General features: G+C 39.6%; 1 protein-coding gene across 6 annotated transcripts in view; it reads left to right on the top strand.

The window, feature by feature from the left end:
• Positions 1–15,729, top strand: part of lpp (LIM domain containing preferred translocation partner in lipoma) — a 182,218-nt gene that overhangs the window by 42,997 nt on the left and 123,492 nt on the right. For 5 of the 6 annotated variants that reach the window (XM_032572054.1, XM_032572051.1, XM_032572055.1 and 2 more), the window contains one exon: positions 15,431–15,629. In XM_032572054.1, coding sequence (XP_032427945.1) covers positions 15,440–15,629 — 190 coding nt within the window. In that variant the 5' untranslated portion in view covers positions 15,431–15,439. Of the gene's footprint in view, positions 1–11,962; positions 11,999–15,430; positions 15,630–15,729 lie in introns of those variants that run through there. The other variant, XM_032572050.1, reaches the window with a different exon arrangement.

Here is a 15,729-nt window from a genome sequence, read left to right as displayed (position 1 = left end):
AGTTATCCAGATCAAGGTGGCACTCAGGTAAAAGTTACTGAAGACTATCTGTAATATATACTGTCACATTTTTAATTGCCTGTGAGCCAATATTTTGACTTTTATAAAAATAACAATAATCTATAAAGATGAGTAACAAGGTATTCGGATTCTAAGGGAAATCATTTCAGTTCTTTGAACAAATGGCAGCAAATGACTTAAATGGCTTCCATGTAGCATATTAGAGAAACTGTAATTTTTCAGGCTGAAATTTTTAGGTGACATATAAGAATGTTTTTGGAAAGCAAATGAGGCGATCACCGTTCGCCAATCCCTTTTAAAATTCTTTATTGCATAACATTTTCTGTAGGTTTTGGAACGTCAACGCTCGTCTTTTCAACGTCAAATCACATTAGTGTTACAAAGACATGACTAAATGCGTCACAAATCTCATTATCAAAGCAGCGAGCCAACCCGAGCAATGCAGCCTTCAGAAGTTTTAAATAAACCTGATTCAGAATTGATTTATAGCTTCTTATGCCACATATATACAATTATAAAAACACACACATCTGACAGCGTGATCCCTCAAATTGGAAGCTTGCCTCCATCTTGTTTCACCGCTCGAAACCCTCACCAACCGAGCAGTCACAGCTGCGCAGGCAGACAATTGACTTGTTTGTGAATTTCGGGATTATAATTAACTCTGTCCGACATCGAAACGTGTCCTTTTGCAATTCACGCTTTCGCCGTGAGAAAAGAGCTCCAGGCCGTCTGCGTCTTCATAAATTACATTCCAGAAAGCTTTTAGAGAGAAACTTTGTTGTTTTTTTCCCCCCTCTGAGAGAACCTAGTAAACTTAATTACTGCCTTTCTGAACTAAAAAGAACTCCAGTGTACGTTTGTCTCCTTCAGATTAAATGTTTTACATTTCTAGCATGAAACACCTTTAGAGAGAGAGAGAACATGTTTTCAACTAAGAAGTCGGTCACCTCCCAAGAATGCTTCGTTTCCAACCGGAAAGGCGGTAATTAACACATCAAGGTTAAAGATGATTTCATATTAATTTTCTTGACCTCTTGATTTTTTTTATCTCTTGTTTCATAAGCAATCCTTTTCTCTGATCTGAGCCCTGGGTTAATGCTCAAATGAGGGCAATTAATGACTGATTGATGTGATGCTTTATCTCTGCCAGGCTTTCACTGCTGCTACCTCCCAGATAGCCTTTGCTCTGTTGACTTTGCCCCAGTCTGCTCCCAAACCAAACGCTCTCATTAGCGACCTATCCGGTAGTGACACGTGGAGCTCCGGGCCACTGTTGAATAACGGGCCTTTAGTTGATTTCGTTCGGGGCTGTCGTTTTGTGCAGCGGAGCTCTAAAGTATTTTTGGAGGGCGAGGACCAACGTTCTCCACTTAAATCCGTTTTCATTTTACCGCATATGCAATAATACAGCAGCATGATAGGTAAGAGGGGTTACTGTGAGTGTAAAGAACTGATCACAAAAAGACTCTTGTTTTCAAGATGTGCTGTTCATCTTTAGAATAGTCAAAGTTCAAGAGTCCCGTTTAAATTTGTAGCTGTAATGTGTCGTTCAATTTGTTTGTTGTAGCCCAGACAGGGCTGAACAATAAATGAATAAGAATACATATCGAAATAGACATGTGATCGATTTCAACAGGTAATACGTCTCATCGAATATTCGATAATTTCACTGAAGTCCGATTAAGAAGCATGTAGGGGATGTAGGCTGAGGAAAGGCTTTATACGCTCAACCTCTCACAGTTAACTAAGCGAGGTTGGTGGCATCGCTCTTTGGTTACTTGTGCGGCAGCAGTTTCATGTTTTGTCACCCTCATAACTGCTTAAAAAATAAAAAGAGAAAGTGCTGCTAGCTTCAGCCACTGTTCATGTCCACATTTACCACGTCTGGCTTCTTCTGGTGCAGAATTATGCACCAGCACGCCTCACATCAGCCAGATGAAATGCGACATGACTGTTCAGACTTCAGTAAAAGTTCATTTTCCTAAGAATTTAACTTCTTTAAGAGAAAAAAAAAACAATAAACAAGAAAGTGTTTCATTCAGCTAAATCCAAAAACACAATCTGGAACTCTGTTCACCACCACTGGTGAATGAGAAGCATTAAAAACATCCAGCTTGAAGCTGTTTGTGAACATCGCTGCTCATGAGTCAGCTAGTGGACAAACATTAGAAACAATTGGGATTTAAAGAGCATTCACAAGCATTCAGCGTCTGTAAAGTCAGACGTTAGTCTTACACCATGTGGTAAATTTAGGAGGTGAATCAGACGACTTTTCTCATCCAGACTTGATTCTGTCACGTTGCAGTTCTTCCATATCGTCTCAGGCGCGTATTCTGGATCCGGTTAGAGGTCGTTCATGACGAGTCTGCACCTGGAAGAAATCATTCTGATACAGTAAACGAGTTCGGATCTATCACTTACACTTGGGAAAATATCCAGACGTGCATCGCATAATTTTATCTCTTCAAACTTAAGAGGACTTCTGCCATTTTTGTTACAAATGTCTGACTTTATACTCTTAAGTAAACATCTAAGTTTATCTTATGCAAATTCATGGCTTTACAATGTCTAGAGAATATCTCAGATTTAATACTGGAAATTTATGTCATATAGAAAATAAAAAAATCTTGCAAAAGTAGAACTTTTTGACAATGAGTGTCCAAGTTTTTTCCTTGTAAATATGTCAAATTAACATTGAAATTTCTGTGGTTTTTGGCAAAAAACATACTCCTACCATATTTTTCTCTTCATTCTACAGTGGAGCTAATACTCTGTTGTACATTAGTGCTGTATGAGGGGAAAAAAGATGATCAAGTGTTAGCTTCGGTTCACATTTTAATTTAAACTACATCTGTTTGTTCTTAGAGCCTCAATTAGATATTTGTTGTGAACTTGACAATATAAATGAGATGAATTCAATTAAAATCATGGACCTTTCAGGATGACGTGGATATAAATCAAAATATTTTCATTTTTTTTCACCAGTTGTTACAAAAATCCAACTTTTTAAATGTCTTTTTTTTGTTTTGGCCCTATTTACCTTTTTTACTTGTTTAGTCCCATTACCAAATGTTAGCCTGCTAGCACATCCACATATTGGCACTAATGATTGACAGTGTTGCACCTCTTCTACCTATTGCTATTTATGTGAACTCCCGTAGTTTTTCCAACTTGATTAATAGAACTTCAGACCAAATAAGCTGCAGCGTTGGGAAGCTGAGATTGTTTGGTTTCTGCCATCCTTTCCACTGTGTGTGTGTGTGTGTGGGGGTGGGTGTGTGTGTGTGGGGCTCACCAGCACAATCATCTAAAGCAATGAGATTATTTTCTGTCATTTGCCATTGATTCTCTAAAAAACCGGTGAAACACACAGATTCTTCCTTTATTTGTTGTTGATCCAGATATATATATATATATATATATATATTTTTTTTTTAAAGTATTCTACCGCTGAGGTATGCGATACTCAGTTAAGGTTGTGTTGTGATATATTTACAGCTGTCAGTCAGTAACCTCCCGAGACTGGGATAAGATAAACTCTGGAGACTTTGCATCCCACCACTCGCAGTTTCAAGGAGCAGATACCGCAGTCATGCAAGCCATGCAATTCTATTTGATATATCCCAAGCCAATAGGAGCTGTCAGTCGGCATTAAAGTCAAATTCACATATTTACAGAAAAGTTGTCTTGTTTTCATTAGGGAGCAAAGGCCAAAAACTCAAGTAAACGACTCAAAAGCTTGTTCAAAAAACCCCTCCGAAGCTCGTTAGTGAGTTTTAAGGTGTTTATGCAATAAGCAGAGTTGTTATATTTTAAAATAGGTAGGTATTTTGACAGAAAAGTGATGCAGTAATAAACATACTTTTAATACACGGGAGATTTTCAATAACAGGATCATTTCTCAGGAACTGTTTTGACTTGGAAAACTTTTTTTTCTTTTCTTTTTTTTCTGTCAAAGCGAGACAGGCCTGGTGTGACAAATAGTATTAAGACTTGTAACGGCAGGAAAGATGTGTCACTCTACGCTCATGTCCAGATATTCTTGCTCTCTTTGGGTTTGATCAAAATCTTTGACTACATTACTAACAACTCCGGTCCAGTTACTGAAACCACACCGATGAGACAGTTTTTTTTTTAAGTGCATTTTTGCTCCCACATTGCATCATTTTGTCTAAATCTAATCAGAATTTTGTTGAGTTCTAATTTCCAGTTTTTGTGCACGTTTGCCACTGATCATATTTGATTATCATTTCTCTTTAAATGGGGGGACTGTGTTTTCCAGGTTAATCAATCAGTCAAGTAACTGTGTTGCCTTCAGCTGTTGTGAAAATGCTGTATATATATAAAAAAATGTGACTTTGTATCATCATCGTATCTGACGCCTTGAAATTGGCCTCTGTCACTTTAAGAACCTTTAGAATCAAGTCAACACTCCAGGCATGTTTTTGTTGAGGGAATAACATTATAACATGATATAAGGCTCAACAAGTTGATTCTGCATAATACCCCCCACTAAGTACAGGATGTAGGAGGATACATAGCGCATTGAAAGTACATTTTTACATACCCTTTATTAAGTCTATGAAACAACATATGGTTCATATTTATCACCTTTTATTAATTGGGATGATCAGAGTAATTAGCATCACTAACACCATGCTCTTGGTGTGGGTGTTCAAGAGACTGCAGACGTTTAGATTCTCCATAGCTTGCCAAATTTCCTAGATATGAAACACAGGAAGGAAAGCTCAATAAAATAAAACTGAGCAGTTTTACTTCACTTGGTTTAGCCTGTCTAAAATCATGCTCTCTCACATCCTGAATGAATCGGAGAAGTTGTAGGAATTAGTTTTCTTTTTGTTAGCTTCTTTCATTTCTGTCTTTCTCTTGACTTCATTGCTACACATATCCTGATCAATGGATGTGGCTAGATTTGAGTGTTCTTCATTCAGTAACAACTCCCACACCAGAAAGTGTTGTCAGCACTTGCATATGTTGTGTTGGATTCTTGAGATTACCTAAAAAACGGTTCCAGCCAATTTCTCGGTTCGTCGCAGCTTTTGGCATCTTTTTATGTTTGATGTTGGTTATTTGGTCCCTGGTCAGCAAGTTGTTTTTTTTTTTTCAATCAAGTTAATTTAGCACATTTCAGCAAGGCAGTTGATAGTGCTTTACATGTAAAAGATCATAAAGTCAACTATTGTGAAACCAGTGAGGGCCAGTGCATTTGGTCAGATGGCAATGTCAGAATCATCCATACACATCAAATATGTTTGTCAATGTTCCACTTATTATGGTTATTATGGTACACATTTATGTACATACACACATTTGGCTATAATCAAACACATTTTTAATTAAAAAAAAAAGTGCTATGGACCAAGTTGCTGTCTGATCTCTGTGATAAAGAAAATTAGAGAAGTGCTGCCACTTAATAGCTGTGTAATATTCTCTGTTCAGAAATCCAAGTGGGTCATGTTGTGCTGTTTCTTTTTAAAGTTTCACACCTTTTGTCCATTGGATGCTTTTTACACAATGTTGATACAGTTAATTTGAAACTGCAGAGCTTCTGTTTGATTTTTCCCTCATTTCTCTCTTTGCTCAGGGTGGTGGTGATTATTGGTGGTGGTGTTTGGGGGGAGGGGGGGGTGAGTGGAGGGTTGGGGATGTAAGTCTTTGTTGTAGTCACAGTTCTAAATCTCATTTGTAATGGTTATCAACTGGATGGGCTTTCCACAATAGCTAATGGGGGAAAACAAATCTCTATTTGCCGTGTTTATCATTTGATTAACCTTCATATTATCCCTGTGTAATTAGCCTAATTATGAGGCTTTACACAGCACGTATGATAGCTCCTCGCATAAGCAGGTCTGAAATTTCCTGGTCTGAGACCAGTGGCTCAGTCCTGTTTGACAGGTAGAGCGTATCTGCGTCTCCTAATGCGGTAAAAAAAAAATTTATCTGTAGTATTTGGAAATGACTCAGCGGAAGTTTTTCATAGAAAATATACTTCAAGGACCAGTTGCGGAGGTATACCACCCGAAAGGTGACAGATATTTAACAAAGCACAACTACACCTGGAATGGTTTAAGGCCGTTGCAACAGAAACGCCCTCCGACTTCCCCTCTTGCCCCTCTGCCCTGTCTCGTTTTGTCAGACCTTCGTCTCGGCTCGTTGGTGTCTGGCGTTGACAGGATGAGCTCTGATTGGAACCCTCTTTCCTCACCCAGCTCCCAGCACATTTGCTTTGACGCGACAAAAGGTGATTTTTGCCTGCTGGCTTTCCCCTCATTGTCTCTCTTGGTTTGTGTCAAGCTGCCAGACTTGGTTAAGATGTTGACTTACAGCAGGTGTTGGAATCCGACGGACGGCGCTTGTATTAGAGGGGATTTTGTTTTGTTAAGGTATCGAGAACTTTCTGTGTCCACAGCAACGTTGAACTTGGCTGTGTTAAGACACCAACAGCACGGCTGGGCATTTTGTCTTTGTCTAAGCCGACATTTATGTCGTCACAAAATTTAGAATATCTGTGGTGTCTCAATAGGATTAAAACTAGAACTGTTGGCAATGCTACCTTGCATCAGAAAGGTCTTGGGTTCAAATCCCAGCTTAGGGCTTTTCTGCCTGTTCTTCCCATATAGCAAACTTGATTGTTGTTCTCTCTAAATTGAGTATTTCCATGGTTGTTTGTCCTGTAAGTGTTTGTGTTGCCCTGTGATAAAAAGGTTGAACTGTCCAAGGTATAACTCGCCTCTCACCTAATGACCGCTGGAGATGAGCACCATCCTCTCCTGGATCTGCAAGGACAAGCTTATATACATGATGGATGGATGGATTTTCTATCTCCATGCTTTTTTGTTTTTCTGGAGATCAGGGAAGCACAATCTATCAGCACTAACATCAGTGAAACATATTCCAACTTACATTTTTAAAGCGAATCAAATTCAGAAGGCATTGAACCATCCGTGTTTCCAGTTTGCTTTTTTTTTTGTTAGGTGCTGCATTCAGGATCTCCAAGTATGCAACCCAACAATTTATTCAGTAAATAATTTTGAATTATTAACATAATTGATGTATTTTTGCCTACTTGTTTCCTAACACTGGAATTTTATTTACTTTAATGTTTTTTTATTATTATTATAATTTGGACATACTTTCACGCCGTCTTTGCTGAACGTGAACATCGTTACTGAATCCAAACCAACTTTGGTCATGAAACTGCGCATATGCTTTTCTATACACAAGAATCCAGTTGAAAGGTTTGTGAAAGGTCCTGCTGAACCCTTGAACTTGTTCAATAATTCAGCCGCAAAGGGTAAAATTGGCTCATCTTCTAAAAAAAAACAAAACAAAAAAAAAAGGCTGGGTTGAGATAAAAGTGTCCACCATGTCTCAAGGATTTAGAATGCTTTCTTCATTTATAGATCTGTCTTGCAGGTCTGGATTTTTGTTGAAGTTCTTAAATGAAAAGAGGCAGAAGGTGAGCTGTCTGACAATCTCGGCGATAAGATCCCGGTGTTTATTTTGGTCTTGCTGCCGGAAGAGTCTTGTCACGTCCGCTGTAGTGTTTGCGGTGGCTATGTTTCAGAACACGATGTTTGACTTGCCCACTCATCTGATGTCCTGAGACTGCTATTGCACCTGATCTCTTCAATTTTTAACACTTGAAAAAGCTCCTAAACAGCCTTTTGCTTTTATTAATATGTCAGCAGATGACATAGCGTTGCACTTACAGCACCTTCAAATATGTACTCTTCTGCAAAAAAAACCAAAAAACATTTTCAGATCCATAATGACCATTTGACCTCTTGCCTCTTCCCTGTCTCCGAACATAGGGACGAGCGGAGAACGCACTCGTTTGTTTAATGCCGCTTTCACCTGTTCAGCCATTCAACCGGCGCTCCAATGCAGGGCGAGTCCAGTGCATGGGAAGACTTGGCAACAACCTCTTGCAGATGGGAGCCTTTAATTTTTAAAGAGTTTTCCTTCCGCACGGCTGATCCTGCGCAGGTTGCGTCACGAACTGCGAGTGCAAAGTCCCAGTCGCCTTCCAGGCCTTTATTTGGAGAGAATCTGCCAGCCAAAGTGTGTCTCTGTCTTCATGTCTGCAGTGCATGTTTGAAGCACTGTTTTGATCGGTGGTTACTGAGCCAAAAGCTGTGTAGTTTTAAGTGTTATCTACTCATGGGAGGAAGCCCAAGGTGGGAGAAAGGGATCATAATTACCCTTTTAGTCTTAGTTCATGTTTCGGTTTTCTGGGACGAGGCCGTGTTCTGAGATATGTTTAATTAAATATAGGTTTTGGTACGTGTAAGGAAAATAACATTGTGATTGGTTGCAAAAACCTGTGCCAGGGCATAACGTTGCTTGTACAGGGATTAAAATAGAAGGTAATGTTTAGGGCTCATGTTGGAAAATCTTTCTATATTTCGTTCTCATCTGTGTTTCCTTCCATCTTTGACCTTTAGGATTTGGGGCAACGTTATTTTTGTCCGGTGTGAACATTTGCTGCCATTACAAAAATTAACTTCCTTCATTTTGCAAAAACGTTTTTACGCACGCTGAAGATGGTTCTTGACTTTTTCGAAAAATATTTAATAAGCTAAAGTGGAGATGGAAACAGGTTTACTGAATAAGTTTTGATGTAGCAAATCAGAGTCCAAACTTCCACCATAGAGGGGATGACTCTCAGCCTGGAGTGGCCAGCGGCGGATAACCCAGTTTGGGTTGGGAGTGGTGGAATGCTCCCATCCACTGGTGGGCTTGTGTCTGAAACTCAAAAAAAAATTCTAAGCCCAAATCTCCAGCTCAGAGAGAAGAACTCGCCATTTTTCAGACATGTCTTGCCAATCCTAGTTTACAACTTCTACGTCTTGTTAATTGCAGCCATGCGTAGCGTCAACATTTGCCAAAATTGCAGTTTGTGTAGCCTGGTCGATTCACTCCAAACGACTAGATGGAATTCACATTTTTATTTCCTTCAACATTTTAAAAGTTTGCTCAAAATTCACATGACAATTGGATGGAAGCATTAATATTACCATAGCACGTTTCATCATCTGCAAACCAGTCGAGCATTGCACACAGTATTAAACAGTAAACTGACCAAAGATTAACTGCGCGTTGAACCTGTGTCAAAAGGTGCCTGAGCTTCTGTAGCGAGGAATACAATGACACTGCTTCTTCACTTTATTCACCTAGATTTAACATTACTTGTAAAGGGATGGCCTTCTCTAAACATTTACTACCAAAGAAGAGCTTAAGACCAAACACAAACATTGCTTAAAAAAAAAAAAAAAGCCTACAATTGGACCTCTAAGCGGGTCGAAACCCCTTCTAAACACAACACGAAACAATGTTTGTTTTCCTAGAACAGTGGAAAATGTGTCAAATTATACAAACAGGTTTTTAGGTTTATAGTGTTTTATCATGACTGATTCATTGCTGTGTTTTCCTGGTAGCCCATGAATAATACCAAACTGCTCTTTCTTCCTTTGCCACTACGACTCAGCTGCTCTCATCTGGGTCATTTAGTAGAACGACAATTTTTTTTCCTTTTTTCTCAAATCAATAAAAAATCTCACAATCCCCCCACCCCAAAAAAAATCCCTAAAAAGTTGCTCATTATATTACTCATCGCAACACAAAGAAAGATGATTCTAGTGTCAAGTACTTCGCCCAGGACACCCAACCATGAATTACTTTTTTATTTCCACATGTTTAACTGATTAGTGTCAGTAATGAACCTTTCAGACTCATTTATTACTGGAAAATACAACAAGCAAAAGCAGGCATACGCCTTTTGACTCCTTCTTTCCGAGATTGCAATTTCTGAAATTTATGTGAATACACTTGGAACAACTTTTCCCCTTAAAAAAACAAACAAACACAAAAACAAAACAAAAAAACCATTTGTTTGCGGTTGAATGATGCAGATGTAGTAGCTCATGTCTGCGTGGAACAGTTGCGTTTAGATATTTTAGGATAAAGAAGAAAGAAACCTCAGTTTCTTTACAGGCTATAAAATTAAAAGCTCTTTTGTGCATCAGCTGGTTTAACCTCAGCTCAAATGTTCAGCTTTTCAGATTCTTACAGCAGAGCTTTTAAAAACGGCACAAGGAGATGCTGACAGTCAGTCACCAGTCGGCACAGTGCTTTTTGGGGTTTTGTTTTTTACGGGAGCTTTCGATCACTCTGCCGTCTGCGGTTTTGATTATGTCTTCAACGCGCGATCCGGTTCGCAGGCCTCAGAGAATATTTGCTAGAAAGCATGTCAAGCCTTCCCCTGAACAGAAAAAGAAAAATCTCTGAACCCTGCCATTTTATGTTAGAGCTCCGTACTCTCTGTGGTCCTCTTTCGGATGGCTTTGTTTGATAGTTTCCTTGGTGGATATGAAAGATTAATGTGACAGAAGCACCTGCAGCAGTTTCTCAATGACAGCTGTAAAAGTGCAGAGAAACGACGGATAGAAGACATTCTGACTGCCGTGCCCTCGTAAGGCGAACTGTTTAATGTGCTGTCACGCCTCTGAGAGTCATCTCAAACTGCCCCGGCAATCACAAAAGGCTTTCCTTTTCATGAGCCTCCACTTTAACTAGAGTGTTGTGTATGTACTCTGGTGTGTGGTGGGTGTGTGTGTGCGCTAGTGTTTTTGTGGTGGGGTTAGCTTGTGGAAGTTCAAAGAAATATGAAGACGAACTAAAAGCACAAAAGTGACTTTTTCCCCAAAACCTTTTCTTGTACTTTGGAATACCCCTTTCACACTATTGCATATCTGCCTTGTGTCGCACAGGGAGACACGGCACCACAGGAAGTAACACTCTTACTGGACCAGATAAGTCAGGCTGCCATGGATTTTTCTGGACATGTTGAGAAATTTTGCTGAACCATGGAGGCTGCATATGTGCAACACTGCTACCGAAATTACTCGACCGTTAGCTCAAATGCTGCTGCTGTAACCCAATAGTAACATTGCTCAGGCTCACTATGAAGATGCTCTGTAGGATGCTTGAAACTGAAAGTAAAACTAAACGTTTGCCCAAGTTTTTGATCGGTTTGGCTTCAAATCGTCTGACCACTTGTGGGCATTTAAATCAACATTTTACCTTGCAGTGATCTTAAAATATGAAGAAAAAGTAGCAAAAGAGTAAGAATATGGCAAAAGTAGCACACCTGGTCTTGACACAGCAGAAAACTGTAAATTCCACATTTCTGATCCTGATACCATGCACTATTTAGCATGCTGGTCCACCAAGAGCAACACATATTTGTACAAAAGATGAAAAACCTTCATTTGCTCTTGTTTAAACCCAAGTAGACCCATTTTATCAAGACGCTAGCATACATGACACGATGGAAAACGGTTTGACAACATCCTAATCCGGTGCATTTGTTTAGTCAAAATTTTGTCTGAGATGTTGTCATGGTAATTATGCATTAAGCGTTTTTACACCTTAAATGCAATCAAATTGTTGCCATCAGCCGCACTGACTTTAATTTGTAGTAAATGCTGCAGAAGAAAACTGCTTCAACTGACCTTCAAAGTCGTAGGAAATAGTTTGATGAAAAACAGGCAGTAGGATTTATCAAATGTGGCACCAAGGTTATCTGTATGAAGTCCAAACGTTGCAAAAAGACATGCTTTCACATGGTCCTGTTTGAGTAAAGCTGTGCTTTCTCTTCAGAAGCAAATGGTAGGATCCAGCTTTTCAGCTGAACAATGCAGCCTGAAGAATACTTGAAATATTCCTCCGTTTCAGGAACATTTTCGGCTCCGACGATGTGTAGTGGTTCAGATTTGAACTGAGCCTGAATTGCCACAGTGGATGCACCATTCAAACAGATGTGATAATGTGAGCCTCCAAGAAAACAAAAGCTATTGGACAAGGTGACGCTTTTCTGTCCAGTGGGAGCAAGACGAGTATATCAGCTCGATAATGACATAGAACACCTATGGGGTTTTTAAAAGTAAAGGTAATCTAAACCGTCCGGCCGTGGTCGTCATAAATCACCAGAAGAATGACAGAAAGCCTGTTGCTGTGCTGTAGTCTGTTTTAAAGAGTATTCAGTCATTTGCGACTTGTGCAAATGACAAAAGGCCAATTTCTGGCCTTTTAGATCATAATTGGAAATGCAACTGTCTTAGCTTTTTTGTTTGTTTTTTTCCCCAAAATCTGGCCCTGATAGAAAGCAACATAAATCATCCTGAGCAAACCGGAGATGTAGCTATCAGAATTTCACCTGCAAACGCAGCTATTAACCAATTCTGAGATGTCTTGAAGGCCAGTAAGAAGACATGCGAACATCATTGAACATAACCGCTCTTCTGTAAATGGTTATTTATTATTTATGCCAGGAGCAGAGGCAATGTCAAACACTGTAAAACAGGGTTATAACATCTTTAATACAGAATGAAAACTTGCTCTGGGATCTTAGATCAGTAAATAGTGTGGAAAGCTTAGCTAAAACTTCAAAGTAAGCAAACGTCCCTATTAGGCCTGTCGCAATAAGCAATGACTCTATTAATCTCATGATGAATTAAAACAAGCTCAGTTTCCATTTTTGTGATTTTTTTGGTTTTCTCTTCTTTCTTCATCCACCAAAAACTAGATGACAAAAGTCTTCAGTCTGGTGCTTTGGACTTTACAATTCATTTTATTTGTTGTCTCTGTTTTATTTATTTTAGATATTTAAAATGTCTTCCATTTACAGCGTTAAATGCTGATTACAATTTAAAATTGATTAATTTTTGAGAACGTGTTCTTGCATCTTTATGCCATTACTATTATGTTACTTGAAAATGGTCTCAAAACAATATTATCATTTATCGCAATAACTTCTGGAACAATTTATCGTCCTGCAAAATTTGTTCTGTGACAGGCCTAGTCCCCATACGACTACGCTAGAAAACAAGGGTGAACAGATGTGAAAATTTGGGCCGATATAATGTCAGATATTAATGTTACCGTTATGGCTGATAACCAATACCAATATTATACGTATATAGTTCCCAACCCTTCAACACCATGACAAACAACCACACCACTGACATTTCCTTTCCTTCAGGCAAACACTCCAAATCCTGCAGAACTATTATTGTGCTGAAATAAATACCGCATGGCCCCAAACCTGAAAAACATACACAAACATCAATAAGATAGAAATAAATGTATTTTATTAATATCAGGACCTATTTACTTATCGGGCCGACACCGATATGTTAAAAAGTGACTAACATCAGCCAATATATTGTGTGCCTCTGCTAGAGACTTCAGAACTTTAAGTTCCAGATGGTAAATGCTCCAGTTTGCACTTCTACAATCATCCTTCCTGTTACCTGCTGAAAGTCGTGTCTCTCTTTCTTTCTCTCCTTTTCTCTTTTTCGTTTTTACTGACATGTTGTGAAAAATACTTTATTTTCCTGGAAGTTTCTCACAACCGTCCATCTTCTTCTTCTGACTCAGCGTTCAAACATCTTAGTGACACTGAAAATAACCAACTTGGTCTTCTCTCTGCAACTGCATCCATCATTTAACAGTGTTATTTGGGTTCAACCTGGTACTTTTTGGGCTTAGGAGTGGGGCATTTATCGTTTTATCATTTATCGATATAAAATACTCGTCATTGGAATTCTGATTTATTGTTACCACAATAAATTCAAATTAAATTATGTTTAAAACCCTCAAAACTGTCCAAATTGTGGAGATTGCTAGTTGTACTTCTTTCTCCATTCTTTGTTCAATGACTGGAACGAAGAGTGAAAAAATATTGATATATTTTCAAATACCAATAAGTTACTTTGTGGATCTTAGTGATATAATTTGCTTCTCGATCTGTTTTTCGAGAGCAGTGTTTGAGGGGCCATGCAGTTGCAGCCACACAGTTACCTAAAAAGTAAGTAATGGGGCGTGCCGTGGTGGCGTAGGGGTTAGCGCGACCCACATTTGGAGGCCTCAAGTCCTCGACGCGGCTGTCGCGGGTTCGACTCCCGGACCCGGCGACGTTTGCCGCATGTCTTCCCCCCTCTCCTTCCCCCTTTCCTGTCAGCCTACTTCATGTAAAAGGGACTCTAGAGCCCACAAAAAGACCCCCTGGAGGGGTAAAAAAAAAAGAAAAAAAAAAAAAGTAAGTAATAAATAGTTCTTATCGATATCACAAAAGTACCACAAAATATCACAAAATATCGTGATAAAACTCTTAAGTCCACATCGCCCAACCCAAGTTGTGTTTGATGACGGTGGTTGTTGCAGGTCAAGTCTTACTATGCAAGCTCCTTCTCTGTCCCCCAAAGCGGTTGCTCTGTAATCCATGTTTTAGTCTGTTTACCATGACTGTGTTGGGAAAGTACAGAATTTGGTCTGCAAAGACAAGTGGGTGTGACACAGCGATGCTCATCCGAAATGTGCAGCACGCAGAGCAGGAGGAAAGAAATCATAACTAAGAGCCAGTGAGGAGGCAGGGGGGCGCAGGGGAATTTGAGCAGGTATTAAAGGATGATTGCGCGTGGGCTTGTCTGCCGTGCTCCCGAGAAAGAATGCAAACCCCGCATCAGACGGAGTGAGGATAATAAAGAGCAAGAAACATCAGAACAACAAATCACAAACAAAAAGGAGGACTAGAGAGGGAGGGAGAGAGAGAGCGGTGCATAAATAGTTGAAGTATTTCAAACGATTTCAGAAGGTTCTGGTGAAACACTGCATGTGTGTGTTCTCAGCGTCTGCGAGTCGTATTAGTGTCTGGTGATGATGTTCTCTGTGCTATGACTGTAGTGTACACCATGTATATTTTAAATGAAGAAAGTCTGAATGCCGCACGGTGCAAATTGGCACTTTTGATCACGGATTTTAATTATTTCTTACAGGAAAAATAACACACACAAAAAAGAATTTGTACCATAATCTAATTCATAATCCTTCATGGTTTATAAATCAGAATGATCCATATCTCCTCCAATGACTGATTCTATCTCCTTTTTTGACAGCTGTCAACACTTAAAAATGTTTTGGTTGCATATCCATTACATCATTTTTCAATACTCTTTCTGTTTTTAAAATACTTTGTTTTTCGCCGCTCTTTGTCTGACGTATCACACTTTTGATTTGTTGATGGCGTGTAGGCATTGCGAGCGTAGACGACGATCACTGTCAGGGTTCAAAGTGATTTCCTCTCCGCTTTAGGTTCTTTATCAGAACGGACACGTTGTTGAGCGTCAAGAGCATCGCCTTCGCTCTCTTATTTTTGCACCGTAAATCTGCCAGCTGCTTTAAATCTTGCACAATCTTAATGGGGGAAGAAAATCCACAGAAATAATCACTTACTTCCACCTCCGGAACCCAGAGAGAATTTTACTTAACTTATTTGCCGTTTGTGTGTGAGACAGATTTATTTGACGATGTGTCTTTCCAGCTCAGAGCCATGTGGAACCCACCGAACGACCAGAGCGGACAGGTAGCTGCCAGGATGGAGACCACTCCGTCTCTGGGAAGCGCCAGCATCTCCGTCTCTCAGCAGCAGGCCCCCAAGAAGTTTGCCCCCATGGTCGCACCCAAGCCCAAGTTCAACCCATACAAACAGATGGGAGATGCCGGCCTGTCTGACCCTGCAGGTAACAAAACAAAACAATGCCTAAAAGTGTTGATATCAAGCACATTATTAAAGGGGGGCAGGATTATGGAAATGTGACATTTTTAAGCCTTACATCACGT

This window comes from Xiphophorus hellerii, chromosome 9 (genome assembly GCF_003331165.1).
Source record: "Xiphophorus hellerii strain 12219 chromosome 9, Xiphophorus_hellerii-4.1, whole genome shotgun sequence".
NCBI classification, from domain to species: Eukaryota; Metazoa; Chordata; class Actinopteri; order Cyprinodontiformes; family Poeciliidae; genus Xiphophorus; species Xiphophorus hellerii.
This window is presented reverse-complemented; position numbering and strand designations above follow the sequence as displayed.